The sequence below is a fragment of the Arachis ipaensis genome, chromosome B6 (genome assembly GCF_059453495.1).
Source record: "Arachis ipaensis isolate K30076 ecotype BB chromosome B6, ASM5945349v1, whole genome shotgun sequence".
NCBI classification, from domain to species: domain Eukaryota; kingdom Viridiplantae; phylum Streptophyta; class Magnoliopsida; order Fabales; family Fabaceae; genus Arachis; species Arachis ipaensis.
In genome coordinates, this window is record NC_142441.1 from 125,107,457 (window position 1) to 125,122,388 (window position 14,932).

At 32.7% G+C, this 14,932-nt stretch overlaps 1 protein-coding gene across 2 annotated transcripts; it reads left to right on the top strand.

The window, feature by feature from the left end:
- Positions 1-662: 662 nt before the first annotated feature.
- LOC107604987 (ankyrin repeat family protein / regulator of chromosome condensation (RCC1) family protein) lies at positions 663-9,197 on the top strand. Of its 2 annotated transcripts, none has more exons than XM_016306718.3 (11): positions 663-1,005; positions 1,984-2,632; positions 3,295-3,472; positions 3,574-3,802; positions 4,399-4,538; positions 4,790-5,079; positions 5,529-5,741; positions 5,852-6,343; positions 6,844-7,524; positions 7,647-8,189; positions 8,491-9,197. In XM_016306718.3, the coding sequence occupies exons 2-11, from the start codon at positions 2,357-2,359 to the stop codon at positions 8,713-8,715; spliced, it is 3,267 nt and encodes a 1,088-aa protein (XP_016162204.1). In that variant the 5' UTR covers positions 663-1,005; positions 1,984-2,356; the 3' UTR covers positions 8,716-9,197. The 2 variants fall into 2 exon arrangements, with proteins under 2 accessions (XP_016162204.1, XP_016162205.1); XM_016306719.3 differs by having other exon boundaries at positions 669-1,005; positions 1,990-2,632.
- Positions 9,198-14,932: the final 5,735 nt, after the last annotated feature.

Below are 14,932 nucleotides of genomic sequence, written 5' to 3' on the forward strand. Positions count from 1 at the left end.
TAAGTTGTTTAATAGTAAATCGAATCAACTAGGTTCGATTTACTACTCATAAGTTATATTTCGAATATCAATTCTTGGTAATTTAAATAAAATAATTTTAACTTACTAATAATTTTACTAATTCGATTCAAATTGATTCAATTTAGTACATGAATGTGTAATTCAATTTACATAAATATATGCATAAAAATATTTACGTAATATTTTTATTTTGAGATTATTAAATAATATTGATGGCTTTTTGGTTTATTTAAAAATTTTATTCTAATTTTAAATATTATTTGTTTTTAGAGAGTAGAACTGGGAATGAAACTGGAACGGAGCCTTATATAATTAACGGAGCCTTGTAATTACTGTCGATCTATTTACCGTGTGTATACCGTGGTTATGAATCCATGATTAGTTTATCCTTGGATCTTTGTGACCACGTGGCAAATTCTGGAAGTGCCATGTGTTGTATGGTCTCACACTTGTTTTGCGGAGAAACACGGGCTGTGGTCGAAGCGACAACTCAGACCTACTCTTCGTTGGAATGACCAATGACCACTCTTTCTCTCTCCTCTCGTGGTCGCCGAGTCAGGGGCGTTTCAGTCCAAGCACTCATTTATCCGAAACCCCGAAATTACCCTCCACTTAAAACTTAAAAGGTAGTTTCGTCACTCAAGACTGTTTCTTTTTCTCGCCTTTTCCGTTTCTCTCGCTTTCCAAAAATTTCCCAATTTTCAGTTTGAAAAACCAATGCAATATCATATTAAACCTTTTTTTTTTTAAATTTCATTCGGAGAAAACAAAATATAATTTTATTTTTATTAAGCCATTTTTATGCTTTGGCTAAAGGGTATATTCTGAGTTTCGATACTCTTTTTGTTACACCAAAAAATCGCCATTCCTCTCTTTTCTATAAACTGGTTTTTCTCTTCTCCTCTCTGCTTAACTCTTTCTTCTCAAGAACAACTTCACGATCTTTTCTCACTGTTTTGCGTTCAATTTCCAACACGCTACGAGGTTAGTTGACACATTTGTTCCCCCATTTTTGTTAGATCAGTTTTTACCCTTTGCTTGTAGTTTTGTTTTCATTTGATTCGGTTTCTTTGTTCAACTCTCTTAAAATTTTCGTTTTTTTTTTTTCCTGTGAGAAGTTTTCATCTAGGGTTGGCGATCTAGCTGAAATTTCTTTCTTTTTTTTTTTTTGGGCTCGGTGATACGATGCTGTTGTTTGTTCTGTTTCTGAGCCCTTTGATTCAATTTTGTCGAGTTTGCCTTTTTCGTTTTCTTACTTGTGTTGGTGGAACTGTGTAAGTTTTTAATTGTTTCCAACATTGTGTTTTCTCTTGATTCTGTTGTCATTTCACGATTCAATTCTTTTACTAATCGTTGAGGTTAAGAAAAGTATTTATTGAAGTAGAAGAATCACCAAGGAATGAGTTATCATTTGCACAGATCAAATAGGAAACCTGTCAGATGTAATTGGTTTCATAATCTCATTTGACTTCTATTCCTTCATTTTGTTTGCTTTCCAACTTTTGCATACCAAATGTTTGTTCTTTTTCCTGCACCAAAGGGTTGCAACAATGCCTTTGTTTTTTTTGGATTATGATTACACGAAGAATAGAATAGATGATTAGCCATGTGAATTACTAAATCAGTGGATCTTGCATTCTCACCGTTTCAACTCTAAATTCCGGCTAGAGGAGTTCATTTTGATCTTGTTATAGTTTATATGGATAGTACATTACTTTGTGATCTTGTTTTGGTGATATATTTATAGTACATTTTGCTTTGTGCCTCCTTTTTCTTCTTTCCTCCAAAGGATCACTTTAGTGGCTTCAATTTTAAGACTTCTTTGAGTTTTGATCTGCTGATTCTTACAAGCTTGTATGATTTCAGTTGTATCTTCCGTGCATGTTTGTGTGCCTGGGTATTATTATTTTCCCCTGAGTGGTTTGTATACCAAATAAATGAACTTATCATTTTTGCTTTCAGTGGTAGATTTCCCTGTGATCATTGAAATGCGCTGATATTTGTCGATGGCTGCTACATAAAGTTCATGACAATGATAATCTTGGTGGTAGATTAGCGAAGAGTTGGTGCCAATTGTAACTGGACGTTGATGTTTTGGATTTCCATATCAAATTACCATGGATTAGTAAAAATCAAGTTATAGACTCAAGGCCAGTGTTATCTTTTACGGGGATTCAAGTGTAGTCTGGTTTGTAGAGCACAAGTTGTTACTTAGAATCTGGCCTTTGACATTATATGAGTAGGGGAACAAAACAGCTGAGCCATTGAGTCATCTTTCAAGCCTATAAAATATTGTGACACAGCTAATATATCATCGGTTCCCCATCCTCAAATAATGGAAATAGCTGTTTCTCCACAAACACAGAAGCAGAATTTGCCAACAGGTGGTCGCAAAACTTCAGCTGCCGGATCCCAGAAAGATCTCTGGTTTGTTGTGCGAGAAGGATCGGTAAATGAATTAGAGACGGTCTTGACATTATTGAAGAAGAGTGGGGGTAATATCAATGTGAGGAACTCCTTTGGGCTGACTCCTCTTCATCTTGCAATTTGGAGAAATCACATTCCCATTGTCAGGAGGCTTCTTGCAGCTGGTGCAGATCCTGATGCTCGAGTATGATGACTTTCTGTGACTTTCTGTTTTCTGAATTTTTTGTTTACGCTCTTTTCTGGTTGGTTTCAGTGGCATCTCTTTATGTTTAGTTCCCGGGAGAGTTAATTGCTTTTTAATTATAAAGTCTTTTAAGGAATGAAACGTCTGCAAAAGATATTCTCTATTGTTATAGAAATTGTTTATTATTTCTTGGTGAATTGTTTTTATCAATGTTTCAAGATGTGACTTAATTAACACTCATATAATCACAATGTTCCAATAAGTTCCCAATGTTTGCCACCAATTTTGCTATGAGCTAGCAATCTTGCCACTTGGATTCAAATTTCAAAAAGCTTGATGTTGCAATGTTTAAGAAAACTATGTTTAACTCACATCCAATCTCTGTTTCTCATGGCTAGCCTCTTGAAATTAAAAAATGATCTCAGGTGCATTTGTGTCAGGTCAGCATTTCTTTTTTCTGACAAAAGTGACTTTGTTCCTTTTTGCTTAAAAGTTTAATATAGAAAATTTTCATCACTTCAGATTTTAATTTATAATTTTCGTCCAATTTGAGAAATAATTTCCATTTCATGATATCTGCAGAGTTGAGCAGTTTTTAATTGGATTGCCCCTTGTGCTTTTGGTTCTTCAAATCCATCAATTCTGAACCCTTCCATTTTCAGGATGGCGAATCAGGATGGGGTAGCCTTCATAGGGCTCTACATTTTGGTCATCTTGCTGTGGCAAGTGTCCTTCTACAGCATGGTGCTTCTATTACATTGGAGGATTCAAGATCTCGAGTACCTGTAGATCTTCTATCTGGTCCTGTGTTACAGGTTTCTGGAAATGATCGCAAGTCAGGTATAAATTCACATGCTTTGACTCCTTTGTTAAGATAGCATTGTTGTTGCCAATAGACATTTGTCATTGAGGATAAAACTTGATTTTTGGTTCATCTTTAGTGGCTACTGAGGTCTTTAGTTGGGGAAGCGGTGCAAATTATCAGCTTGGAACTGGAAATGCCCACATTCAAAAGTTACCTTGCAAAGTTGATTCACTTAATGGTTCATTCATAAAGCTGATCTCTGCAGCAAAGTTCCACAGTGTGGCACTTACTGCGCGTGGAGAAGTTTATACTTGGGGATTTGGAAGGGGGGGCCGTCTAGGGCACCCTGATTTTGACATACACAGGTATATGGTCTGCTTCTAATAAGCCTGATGATGCTTTCTGTAAGTGTTGGTATTGCCGTGAATAGATAATTTCCTTGGTTATTATTAAGATTGAATATGGGGGTAATTTACATTGAGTAGGTTCTCTATTAGTAATGTACACCTTGGACTCTTTTTTTTTTTGTCCTTTTTCCTTCTCTTGATTAAATGTCAATTTGGCTCCTTAAATGCTCCTTACTTTCTAGGTGTTAAAGAAGTTCATGGTTAAGCATTGCTGGGTTGGGATGTAGGACTTCCTTTTTGGAATATAAAGTTGTTTGGCCTCAAATCATACACAATTATGCTTCAAGTTTTTGTTGAGGATTTGAATTATTTTCTTGTTCCTGTTCTAAAACAAATTAAAATGCTGATGCTTATTAATTTATCACACAAATTTCCCAGCAAGAGCAAGTGAGAATTTACTTTGATCGGCTTGCTTGCTAATCCGATTTAGCAATAGTCACAAAATCAATTTTTTTTTTGTTGGAACTTTTCTAGGTGAGGCAGGTTACCACTGTTACCTGTTTATGCTTTTGGACTATATTCAATCAGATTTCATATTGCTATCCTGATTGCAGTGGTCAAGCTGCTGTCATCACTCCCCGCCAGGTGACTACTGGTCTGGGTTCCCGCAGAGTGATGGCAATCGCTGCAGCTAAGCATCATACTGTTATTGCTACTGAGGGTGGGGAAGTGTTCACTTGGGGATCCAATAGAGGTAAAAGTTGACGGAACTTGTGTCCATATCAACTGTGGGTCTTGTTACTGCAAATTAATTAAATATATGCAATTAAATCCTTTTCCCTGCATCCCTGCCCTTCCCTTCATTGGCTACAATTGTGAATTGTAATATTCTACACATCACGAGTTACTTGTGAGAGAATTAGGTTGTCTTCTTAGTACTTAATTTTGATGCATTGGAATCAAAATGACGTTAACGTCGGTATTCTCTTGTTTCATTTTGTGCAGAGGGACAGCTGGGATACACTTCTGTTGATACACAACCAACACCTCGGAGAGTGAGTGCTCTAAGGTCAAAAATTGTTGCTGTTGCTGCAGCAAACAAGCACACAGCTGTAGTTTCTGATTTAGGTGAAGTTTTTACCTGGGGTTCAAATAGAGAGGGCCAGCTTGGGTATGGAACCTCAAACTCAGCATCTAATTACACCCCACATGTGGTTGAATCCTTGAAGGGAAAGACTTTAACCAAGGTTTCTGCTGCAAAATATCACACAGTTGTATTAGGATCTGACGGAGAGGTAATTATATTATTCCTTTTTTTTATTTCAAAATTTTCTTACGTAAAGCATTGTATCTGTTACTTATCCTGATTCCTCATCAAGCATCATGTGTTTTACAATTCTTGTTTTTCATCTTGAACGGATTAATTTGTAACTTCCTAAGAATTATTGAAATACAGAGGTGAGGGGGCACTGAAACATGAACAAAGTTATAGCTATGGATGTTTATATTGTTTTTATAGACAATTGAATTAATTAAAAACATTTTGGAATTCTCAGCTTTAGAGCTGATCCAGTTTTGGGCCGGGGAATTAATGTTCTTTCTAAAAACTGTGTTCCAAACTTAAAGTCGGTTTTTTCTTTGTGCATGGATATGGGACTTAAAATTCTTTATCATGGTGGCTTTTATTACGGAATGTGTTTTTCTTTTCATATTTAGGTTTTAATTTCCCCCCTTTTTTTTTCAGGTGTACACTTGGGGTTATCGACTAGTTACTCCAAAACGTGTAGTGATTTCTAGGAACTTGAAAAAGTGTGGGAGCACTCCTTTAAAGTTTCATCGAATGGAACGACTTCAGGTAGTTTCTATAGCTGCGGGAATGGTACACAGCATGGCACTCACAGATGACGGTGCATTATTTTATTGGGTCTCATCTGATCCCAATCTCAGATCCCAACAGGTTTCTATTCATTGAATTTCTCTTCTCCCATCAAATGTTATGGTATTCATGAAACAAGCATGTTTAATAGAACAGTTTTCTTATTTCTTTTCGCTTAAATCTTTTTACAGCTATATTCTATGTGCGGAAGAAATATGGTGAGCATATCTGCTGGAAAGTACTGGACTGCTGCAGTTACGGGTACTGGTGATGTTTACCTGTGGGATGGGAAGAAAAGTAAGGATAAACCACTTGTTGCAACTCGGTTGCATGGTGTAAAGAAGGCTACTTCGGTTTCTGTTGGTGAAACACATTTACTAATAGTGGCTACGCTGTACCATCCTGAATATCCTCTCACTGGTGTTGAGGACTCGCAAAAACCCAAGTTAAATAATAGGGATGATATGGATGAGTTAAATGAAGACATTTTATTTGATGACATGGAATCAAATAATATGGTATCCAGTGTACAAAATGATACTTTTGGGCAGAAATCTGTACCTAGCTTAAAAAGCCTTTGTGAAAAAGTAGCAGCAGAATGTTTAGTGGAGCCACGAAATGCCATACAACTGCTGGAGATTGCCGATTCTCTTGGGGCAGATGAATTGAGAAAGTATTGTGAGGTACTGATCTTATTGCGTTTCAAATTACTAACAAATATAAATGATCAAACATGATGTCTTTCTGAAGTCATAGTTGATGGAACACATAATAATAATGAAACTAAATGCATTTAATGTTTCTTTATCAAAAAATTTAACATGAAATATTTATTGTATCATTGAGTTGGACAGATATGGAAAATATTATCATAAAAAAATGTACTGTGATATTTGAAGTTGACTTTGCTGTTATGCGGGGGTGGATCTAGGTTAGTTTTGTAGGGAGGCCAACAAAACATTAGGTCTTAAGTTTTCACAAAGAGGATGGGCCAAAATTAAAATATTGAGGGGGTGCCAAACTAAAATCACAAATAATTTATATGGAAAATTTGAAGATTGGGAATGACATCTCCCCTCTTTGCTTTAACCAGGCTCTGCCACTGTTGTTATGGTTATCTTGATAACTCCCATGTGGCAAGGTGGGATTATTATACTAAAGTAGTTATTATTTATTGTTTCAGGAGATTGTGATGCGCAACCTTGATTTTATATTCACAGTTTCATCGCATGCTGTGGCAAGCACAGCACCAGATATTCTGGCTAACCTTGAGAGGTTGTTGGACCAGAGATCTTCTGAGCCTTGGACACACCGTCGCCTCCCAACTCCTACTGCAACCTTCCCTGCCATCATCAACAGTGAAGAGGATGATAGTGAGATAGAGTTTCAAAGGACTCGCGATAAACCCATGAAAATGAATGTGTTGAAATTGGAGAAAGATGAAAGAGGAGATTCCTTTCTACAGCCCAAGGATGACCCCAATCTAGAAACCTCCAAGGTAATTCGGGCAATAAGAAAGAAGCTGCAGCAGATTGAGATGCTTGAAGCTAAGCAATCTAGTGGACATTTCCTCGATGACCAGCAGATCTTAAAGATCCAATCCAAGTCTTCCCTCGAGAGCTCGCTTGCAGAACTAGGTATTTCTGTTGAGACTTTGCAAAATAAGGAATCATCTTCTCCGTCACCATCGCCAGAAGGCAAAGGTAGTAAAAAGGGTAAAGTATCCAAAAAACAGAGGAGAAAGAGCAATAAATCAAGTGTTATCCAAGCAGAGGTAGAATCTTTGTATTCTGCAAGTGAAGTGATTACTGAATCTGTGAAGGATTTGTTGGAAGCTGACATCATGGTGGCTCCTAAGTCTAAGGTTTGTTTAATCTTATTCATGTTAGAAACTAGACGTCATTTTTATTTTGTCAACACCTTGATTAGTTTCTGCATAGTGTCTTTCACGTTAGATTTCTGAAAATTAAGTGTTACATTTGATAGGTGGGAGAGGTTGCTGAAGAAACCACAACCGACCAAGGTGCAACTGCAAAAGATCTAGACCTGATAGTGCAGAAGAAAGATGGTATAGAGTTGCTGCAAGGCAAGGGACAAACACCAAAAGTTTCTAAGAAGAAGAATAAGAAGGGTGGGCTATCAATGTTTTTGAGTGGAGCCCTTGATGATGTTCCAGAGGAGGTGAACCCTCCTCCTACACCAATGCCAAGGAACGAGGGTCCTGCATGGGGTGGGGCAAAGTTTACGAAGGGTTCTGCTTCACTTCGTGATATCCAGGATGAACAGAGCAAAATAAAGGGAAACCAGCTATCTATGACTAAATCTAAGGTTGAAGATCTTTCTGATTTTGGCAGTAGCGGAAAAGTGAAGTTGAGTTCATTTCTTCCTTCTAGTCCAATACCTGTTGTCCCTGCTGCCCCAACGCGTGGTTCACATGTATCTGATGCCGACATAAGTACACCTCCGTGGGTTGCTTCAGGAACCCCTCCTCAACTTCGGCCATCATTCAGGGACATCCAAATGCAACAGGTTTGTGAATTAAGGCTTCCCTTTTTGTGCCTCTACTACATTGTCTTTTCTTGTGACTGATCTGTTTGCTCTAAATCATGGGGTAAAAACCTTGTGGCCTAATAACAAATTTAAATTGCACTTTGCTATTTTGTTTAAAAAATATTTAAATATAAATCATATAAATGCAGATATGATTTATGATAGGCATTTTGGTGTTGTGTGATCCATTAGCTTTTATACATTATTATGGTTTGGTACCTTGTTGCATCTCATAGTATATATCCTAGTGTTTGACTGAGGACTTTGCCCTTGAACACAGGGAAAGAAACACCAAAGCGTTTCCCACAGTCCTAAGACTAGCACAGCTGGATTCACCATTGCAACAGGTCAAGGCTCACCATCCGAGTCGACCTTGGTGAGCCGCTGGTTCAAGCCTGAAGTGGACACACCATCCTCAATTCGTTCCATTCAGATTGAAGAAAAGGCCATGAAGGATCTCAAGCGCTTCTACAGTAGTGTGAAGATAGTAAGGAAGCAATCTTAAAGAGTGTCCATCTAATTTATCTCACTAAGATGGCATAGGAGAATGCACTTTCTCGTGCTCTTCCTCTGCTCAGGACCTTGTCATTTTAGCATATATCTTTTCTCACTTCTTAGTCCAGTGTAAATTAGTATGTACAGATAGTTGAACTGTACATTTTTTTAAAATTTTCCCAAATCAGAAGTGTTAGTTTCCATCTTCTTAGCATTTGGGATTGTTCCTTTATTTTTTTTGTCTTCCCTGCTAGCACTGTATATGACTTTAGGATTTCAAATGTACTCATTTCCTAACATGTCTCTGGTGTTGGAGACTGGTCAATAATGGTCCTGAACTTGGTGTCATCTAGTGAATGAACTGAGTTAAGTATTTAGCCAAAGATCAAGAAGTGGTTGCAGATTTTCAAGCTCTACTACCACAAAAGCTCAAGAATGTAATAGAATAAAGGGAACACTGGTTTTCCAAATAAAGGGCTCTCTTTGCTTCCATGAGATCTAATCTTCAACTCTAGTCTTCCCTAGAGGCTATATCATTATATATGTCTACATGTACCTTTCTGGATTTCTCTCATAAAGAAGCTACATTCTAGTGAAGGAACTTTTGGTATGATGCCAAGTCACAAGTATCTACTTATTTAGGGAACTCTTATAATTCACCTTTTAGTTGTTCAAGTCAAGTTAGTGTCATTTGTTAATTAGTTTGTTTCAAATAAAGCTCAGTTATTCATCTTTACTTTTTGCTGCTTTTTTTTTTGCCCCCTTGTTCTTTTCCATTTATATTTTTTAAAATGCCCTGGTTTGATCAAGAAGTATCAATTTTAGACCGGCATGTAAAAGGACTAGAGAAAAGTGCCTGATTGAGAGTATTGTTTAATAATGTAGTTAGTATTGTCACCAAAAGAAAAAATAAGTGAAAATAAGTGATCAGTATAGTAATTGAGCTAGGTAAAAGTCGTAATTCCAAAAATTGCTGCTACTACTACTACTACTAATAAATCAGTGTATTAATATAATTATTTAAAAGTTAATTTACCTTTTTTGAATTATCCAATATGATTATACACTTCTATGTAAGAAATATTAAATAATACTATAATAATAACTAATAAGAAAGGCATATTATTTAAAAAAAAAAATTTACAACCAAACAAAATACTTAATCAAGTTCAACTAAGTTGTTATAACGTGTTTTACATCCAAGTGTCACTTATTATGTGTCTCTTCTTCACACTCCGATTGATGCTTCTCTTTCTTTTCCTCTTCCTTTTTTTTCATCTTTCTCTCGTCACCATTTTTTTCTAATCTTCTTCTTCTTAAAAATTTTGCATAACTTAAAACTCCTCATCTTCTTCTTTAGTTTAATACCACATAATTAATTTAATGATAACAAAACATAACATTTAGTTAAAAATGACACAAATTTTAGGTAAATGACAAAAGAAATATTTAAAGAATCCCAAATTCAAAACCTTAATTCGCTCAACCAACAAAATACATTTAAATATGTTTTAAAACAAAAAAAATATATCAATGCGTTGTGAATGACAAATAAATGGTTAAACCTTATATACCCAACTCGTTCAATGATAAGAAAAGTGCATCATTTAGGAGGGAGGGAGGGAGGGAGAGAGGGAGAGAGAGAGAGAGAGAGAGAGAGAGGAATGGTGCTGCGGCAGTGATGGTTCACGGCTGACAGAGGTGCTGTAGATTGTGAGTGAGTGAGTTAGAGGATGAGAGAGTGAGAGAAGAGAAGGAGGAGGGAGAGTTGTGACACAAGGAAAGATCTATAGTCGAAGAATTGAGGAGGATGAGACTCACCAAGAGTAGTTTGAAAATTTTATGTAATTATTTGGGGTTTGAATAATTTTATTTGCAAAAGTCAATCTTACATGGGTATAAATGGTAATTTTCATCTTTTATGGACATCTATGTTAGTGTTTTTAACTTTCATGAGTAGAAACGGTAGTTTACTCAAAATAAGAAACAAAAGAAAAAATCAAATAAAGAAAAAGAAGAAATACATAATGTTGCAAAGCCACCAAGGAGAGGAGGAGGAAAAGCAAAAATACCGCAGCTACAACAGCAACAAGAAAAGAACAACGATGAGAAGGAAACACGCGAAAAAGAAGAAGGAACGCGAAGTAAAAAAATGTATTCATACTAAAAAGCACGAGACACAAATGTTCCCATTAGTGGGAGTTGGAGTGTGTCTAACACATTCTCACTAATGATATTAGTTTTTGTTGAAATTTAGCCAACTTAATTGAATTTAGTTGTCAACAAAATTTAAATGTATAATAAGACTGTAATATTTAAGAAATAGTAGATTAAACATATATTCAATGCCCTTTTATTTATATTATTTCTAATATATTAGAAAACTTTTAAACATATTTTGTTATTTAAATTTTCTCTTTGCATTCTATACTTTCACTTTTAAAAGATGGGACATTTCACTTACTTTCTTTTTCTCCAAAGGTACACACGGAAAGAATAAGTTATTATAAATTTAATTATATAATTATTATAATAAAAAAATTGAAAAGATTAACCATTAGATAAAAATTATATTCATACTTAATTAAATTAAAAATCATAAATTTAAATTGACTTTTAAATTATACTAATAATTTATTTAATGATTTTACCGAAATTCTAGGCACTAACTATGTATTTTTTTTATCAATTCTTAATTAATACCAATTCGCACCAACATATTTAAAAAGATATTGGTCACCTAAAATTTCTCTATATCACATGGATGATGTTTTAACTTTGTATGGATAAATATGTAAATGATCTAAATAATTGGTATATTATGTAAATTCATACAAATAACTTTTATGTCATTCTTCTAATTTGATGAATTCTATTTCATCTTTTTCCTTAGTTAAGTTGCTGAGAATTAGAAAGATATAGGAGAAAAGAACATTAAAAAAATTTTTGTGTCATAGTTAAAAAATTTTGATGTTATTTTTTGAAAAATTTTGTATAACTCAAAATTCCTCTTCTTCTTTAGTTTAAATGTTTAATACCACACAATTAATTCAGTAGCAGCAAAACCTAACATCTAGTTAGATATGACACGTAAATTTTTGATAAATAACAAAAAAATATTTAAAAAATTATAAGTTCAAAATCTTAACTCACTCAACTAATAAAATATATTCAAATATATTTTAAAATAAAAAATATAATTTGTGTTGTGAATGACACATAAATGACTAAATCTTATATATGAATTCAATACCACCTAACTAGTTTAATGATAAGAAAAGTACATCATTTAGTTAAAAATGACTAGTTAAAAATATTTTATGTAATGGTTACGAATTTTTGGTGTCAAAATTGAGAAACTTCTTGTGTCATGGTTAAAAAGTTTTGGTACTATTTTCTGATATTCATCTTCTTCTTCCTCTTTTACCCTCTTAACAAAAACCTGTGTTACGCTTGAGAAATTTCAGTGTCAAAACTGAGAAACTTTTTCTGTCACGGTTAGAAAATATTCGTGCTATTTTCTAATAAATTCTGCATAACTCAAAATTTCGGCCTCCTCCTTTTCTTCTTCCTTAGTTTAATACCAGACAATCAATTTAGTAATAACAAAATATAACATTTAGTGAGAAATGACACAGAAATTTTTGGTAAATGACATAAAAAATATTTAAAAAATCACAAGTTTAAAACCTTAACTCACTTAGCGATCAAAATACATTCAAATATGTTTCAGAGCAAAAAAATACATTAATTTATGGGTAAAAAACGCATTTAAGTCAAGGAGAGAAGTTTATTACGCATATAAGCCAAACAAGAATCTGATACAAGAATCCGCCAATGCATACTTTAATGTAATTCGAAACAACTTTATTCGAATTACATTCCTTAATAATTCGAATCAATACAGCTCGAATTATTCCCAACCATTGCGTACAAGTAATTCGAATCAACTTAGAACGAATTATAAAAGCATAATTCGAATTGTGTCAATTCGAATTAGTAGGAATACGTGCGTGGGAGGAAGTTCGAATCAAATTGATTGGAATTACTCACATTTCAAATCAAATGGTAATTCGAATTACACATTGTACAATAAGATACTAGAAAAAATACTATATCATATAAAAAAATATACTAAAAGAAGTATAAAACAAGATTATAGTAAATTAATTTTAGTATAAAATTATTAAATATAAATTATTTTTAACTCCTATTAGTACATTAAATTAAAAATAACATATAAAAATGTACTTGTATTTATTAAATTTTAATAACATATAAAAATTTAATGATTTTTTAAATATTTTTTTTATAATAGGGGTACATTTTTATATACTTTAAATACTTTATATAAAAATGTACTTGTATTTATCATACAAAACTAAAGTGTTGTGCCAATATAATAACATTATAACATTTTAAATCAATTTTTTTCCTAGGATTTTAGATTAAAAGCAACACATAAAAAAGTATTATTGGTATTTTAAAGCTAACTTAATTAAAAAAGATAGAACTGTATTTTTTAGGATTTTATGTACATAATTAGGCTAATTTTTTTTAACATTGATCAAAGATGTGTGTTACACTATGTTATTTGGTTTTAGGTAAGTTTTACTCTACTATGATTTTTTTTTACTTTTTCAGAAGACACAAATCTAAAAAATTTTATAAATTAATTTAAAAGAAAATATCATTGACGTTTTATAAAATTTTTTAGATTTGTATCTTTTGAAAAGTAAAAAAAAATATAGTAGAGTAAAATTTACTTGAAACCAAATAACATAGTGTAACACACATCTTTGATCAATATTAAAAAAAATTAGCCTAATTATGTACATAAAATCCAAAAAATTACAGTTCTATCTTTTTTAATTAAGTTAGCTTTAAAATACCAATAATATTTTTTCATGTGCTGCTTTTAATCTAAAATCCTAGAAAAAAATTGATTTAAAATGTTATAATGTTATTATATTGGCACAACACTTTATTTTTGTATGATAAATACAAGTACATTTTTATATAAAGTATTTAAAGTATATAAAAATGTACTCCTATTATAAAAAAAATATTTAAAAAGTCATTAAATTTTTATATGTTATTAAAATTTAATAAATGCAAGTACATTTTTATATGTTATTTTTAATTCAATGTACTAATAGGAGTTAAAATTAATTTATATTTAATAATTTTATACTAAAATTAATTTACTATAATCTTGTTTTATACTTCTTTTTGGTATATTTTTTTATATTATATAATATTTTTTCTAGTATCTTATTGTACAATGTGTAATTCGAATTACCATTTGATTCAAAATGTGAGTAATTCGAATCAATTTGATTCGAACTTCCTCCTACGCACGTGTTCCTACTAATTCGAATTGACACAATTCGAATTATGCTTTTATAATTCGTTCTAAGTTGATTCGAATTACTTGTACGCAATGGTTAGGAATAATTCGAGCTGTATTGATTCGAATTATTAAGGAATGTAATTCGAATAAAGTTGTTTCGAATTACATTAAAGTGTGCTTTGGCTGATTCTTGTATCAGATTCTTGTTTGGCTTATATGCGTAATAAACTTCTCTCCTTGACTTAAATGCGTTTTTTACCCTTAATTTGTGTTGTGAATGGCAAATATTATATAAGAATTCAATAATGCCGAACTTGTTCAATGATAAGAAATGTGCCTCATTTAGTTGAAAATAACATGGTTAAGAAATTTCTATGTTACGATTAAGAAATTTTTAAAAAATTGTGTATAACTTAAAATTCTTCATCTTCTTCTTTACTTTAATATCACAAAATCAATTTAGTGATAACAAAACATAACATTTAGTTAAGAAATAACACATAAAATTTAGGTAATAACAAAAGAAATGTTTAAAGAATCATGAGTTCAAAACCTTAACTCGCTCAACCAATAAAATACATTTAAATATATTTTGGAATAAAAAATATATCAATTTGTGTTGTAAATGATAAATAAATGGCTAAATCTTATATATGAATTAAATACCACCCAACTCGTTCAATCAGTGCATCATTTAGTTAAAATGACACAGTTAACGAATTTTTATACTACAGTTATGAAATTTCGATATCAAAATTGTGAAATTTCTTGTGTCAGTTAAAAAATTTTGGTTCTATTTTTTGATAAATTTTGCATAACTCAAAAACTTCACTACTTTTTTTTCATCGTCATTATCATCTTTCTCTTCTTTTCT